The sequence below is a fragment of the Arachis ipaensis genome, chromosome B04, assembly GCF_000816755.2.
Source record: "Arachis ipaensis cultivar K30076 chromosome B04, Araip1.1, whole genome shotgun sequence".
Taxonomy (NCBI): Eukaryota; Viridiplantae; Streptophyta; class Magnoliopsida; order Fabales; family Fabaceae; genus Arachis; species Arachis ipaensis.
In genome coordinates this window covers 22,761,865-22,764,277 of record NC_029788.2, presented here as the reverse complement: position 1 = coordinate 22,764,277, position 2,413 = coordinate 22,761,865, and the positions used below count along the sequence as shown (strand labels likewise).

The following is a 2,413-nucleotide window of genomic DNA, read 5'->3' as shown; positions in this document are numbered from 1 at the left end:
ATAAAAATTTGTTATAAATTAAAATATCTAATCTAATATTTTTTTTTTAAATTTGAATTTTTACTTGTCAAAATAAAAACTCAAACTAAATTTAAGGTAGTGTTTGGTGGAGAGACAGAGACAAAAAGACTGAGACTGAGAAACAGAAATAAATCTCAGTATTCTGTTTGGTACAAAGTGGGAGACAGAAATTGAAACAAGAATAAAACTCTAATTTAATTTGTACAAAAGGTAAAATTGGAATTAATTAATTGAAATGAGAATATTTTAAGTATAAAATGTTATTAAAGTTTCAGTCTCTATCTCTAAATATTTTAGTTCCTGTGTCCCTACTTTTTGGAGGTACTGAAATACTGAAAATTTTGGAGACAGAGACAAAAATTTTAGTACAAGTTTCTGAACCAACAAATATGATACCGAGTCTCAGTCTCCCAGTCTTTGTCTCAGTACCTCAAAACAAACGCTAAATGTTTTAGGACCACATTTTAAAGATATATAAATGGAATATTTGAATAAAAAATTTAAATTAAATATAGGATTTAGTATGGGAAGTGGATGACAAAATCCTTAAAATAATTTCTCTTAATTTAACGATGTTAAAGTTAGTAGATTAGGTTAAAAAGACTTTATTTGATGCAATAAGTTCCTTAAATTTTCCAATACTGCTTTAGTAACCATTAATTAGAACAATTGGTGATTTCTGATCAGCATCACCACTTAATTATGCAACATTAATTCATGGAGTGAAAGTCACTATACATGCATTAATATCAGGCATATTATATTTTGATTTTCCGTAATGTTGGGAAGACAAAAAAACAGTCAGAATTTATTTTATTTAATATTTATTAATTGTTGCAACAATTAATGAATATTAAATAAGATAAATTATGGTTATTTTTGAATGATTTTCTTTTATTATCAAACATTTTCATTTGATTTTTGATGTTCTAGGAAGTGGAAAAAATAATGTTACCATCATACAAGGATTTGAAAAATTACGATGGCAAAACACCCCATGCATTATTCACTGAGGAGCACAAAGACTTATTAACAGAGGCAGCATCATGGACAAAGAACACAGCCAAAAACTGCATGCTTGTTTCAACACTCATTGCCACCGGAGTCTTCGCTGCAACCTTCAACCTCCCCGGTGGCCGCAACAGCACCACGGGAACCCCAACCTATTTAACACAACCATTGTTCCTTACATTCGCCATCTCCGACGCAATCGCTCTTATATCATCTTCAGCTTCAATACTAATGTTCTTGTCCATTCTCGACTCAAGTTATGCAGAGGATAACTACTTCAGATCATTGCCTTTCAAGCTTCTATTTGGGTTGATTGCTCAATTCGTTTCCATCACAAGCATGATGATAGCGTTTGGTGTTTCTTCTTTCATCACATATTACCACGGTTCAAACTGGGTTCCAATTTTCATTTCCATTCTTGCTTTTCTGCCAATACCGTTTTTCACACTGATTCTGTTTCCACTATCGACAGATATTATCCATTCATCTTATTTTTGTTTGACATTGTTTCGTCCAAGAGAACGATTGCTTTGCTGAAAATTAGAAGGCATAGTAAATTTACATGAACAATACTAGGGGCCAGCAACTTTTGTGATTAGTAGCCATCAAATAGTCATCAATGATAATGGTGTGAGATTGGTGTGAGATTTTATCCAATGACTCACCTTTCTCTGCTGGCTACATGCTGACCAAAATTCAACAAAACTGCTGGCTCCCTAGACTTTTCCAATTTACATTTTTTTTTAACCCAATGTAAATTGAATGATGGTATAGTAAGTATAACATGTTTAGTGCCCCCAATTCAATTAGTAGAATAGTGTGTTACAAGTGGAACAGTGGTATAGATATAAGAAAAGAGAAAATATAGGGAAGCAATGGAGTATCTATACAATATGTACAACGGGGGTATAGGAATGTTCGATTCAGTAGGATATCAGATGTTTATTATTCCTGGTATTCAGATGGTTATTCTGGATAGTATGAGTGTATTGTGTTTGAGAAATTAATAGTATTTTACCCTGAATGTTCATTTTTTAACTCATATTAGGCCAAATAAATAGCCCATAGTACACATTGTACAAATACTCTATTTACACCCTAACGGGATTCATAAGAAAATTGTATTAATACTTTAGTAGCGTAGGGTTATGTTTAAAGTAAAATTCAAAATTTTTCACTTCTCAGACAACACCACGTGTCTTTGATTTGGTTAATTCTTCTCTACTCTTCTTTGACATAACAAACTAATTGCACTGTCAAAAAAAAATAAAAGTATATAAATTTTTTAAAATTATTTTAATATTTAATTTGATTTAATTTAATTATGTCCTTAACATTTAAAATAAATTTTAATTTTCTCTAAGCTGTTAAATTTTTGACA

At 30.9% G+C, this 2,413-nt stretch overlaps 1 protein-coding gene across 3 annotated transcripts in view; it reads left to right on the top strand.

Annotated features, from left to right (window-relative positions):
• Positions 1-2,074, top strand: part of LOC107639213 (ankyrin repeat-containing protein NPR4) — an 8,367-nt gene extending 6,293 nt beyond the window's left edge. For 2 of the 3 annotated variants that reach the window (XM_016342688.2, XM_016342686.2), the window contains one exon: positions 955-2,070. In XM_016342688.2, the coding sequence (XP_016198174.1) occupies positions 955-1,569 (615 nt within the window). In that variant the 3' untranslated portion in view covers positions 1,570-2,070. Of the gene's footprint in view, positions 1-954 lie in introns of all 3 variants that reach the window. The other variant, XM_016342687.2, reaches the window with a different exon arrangement.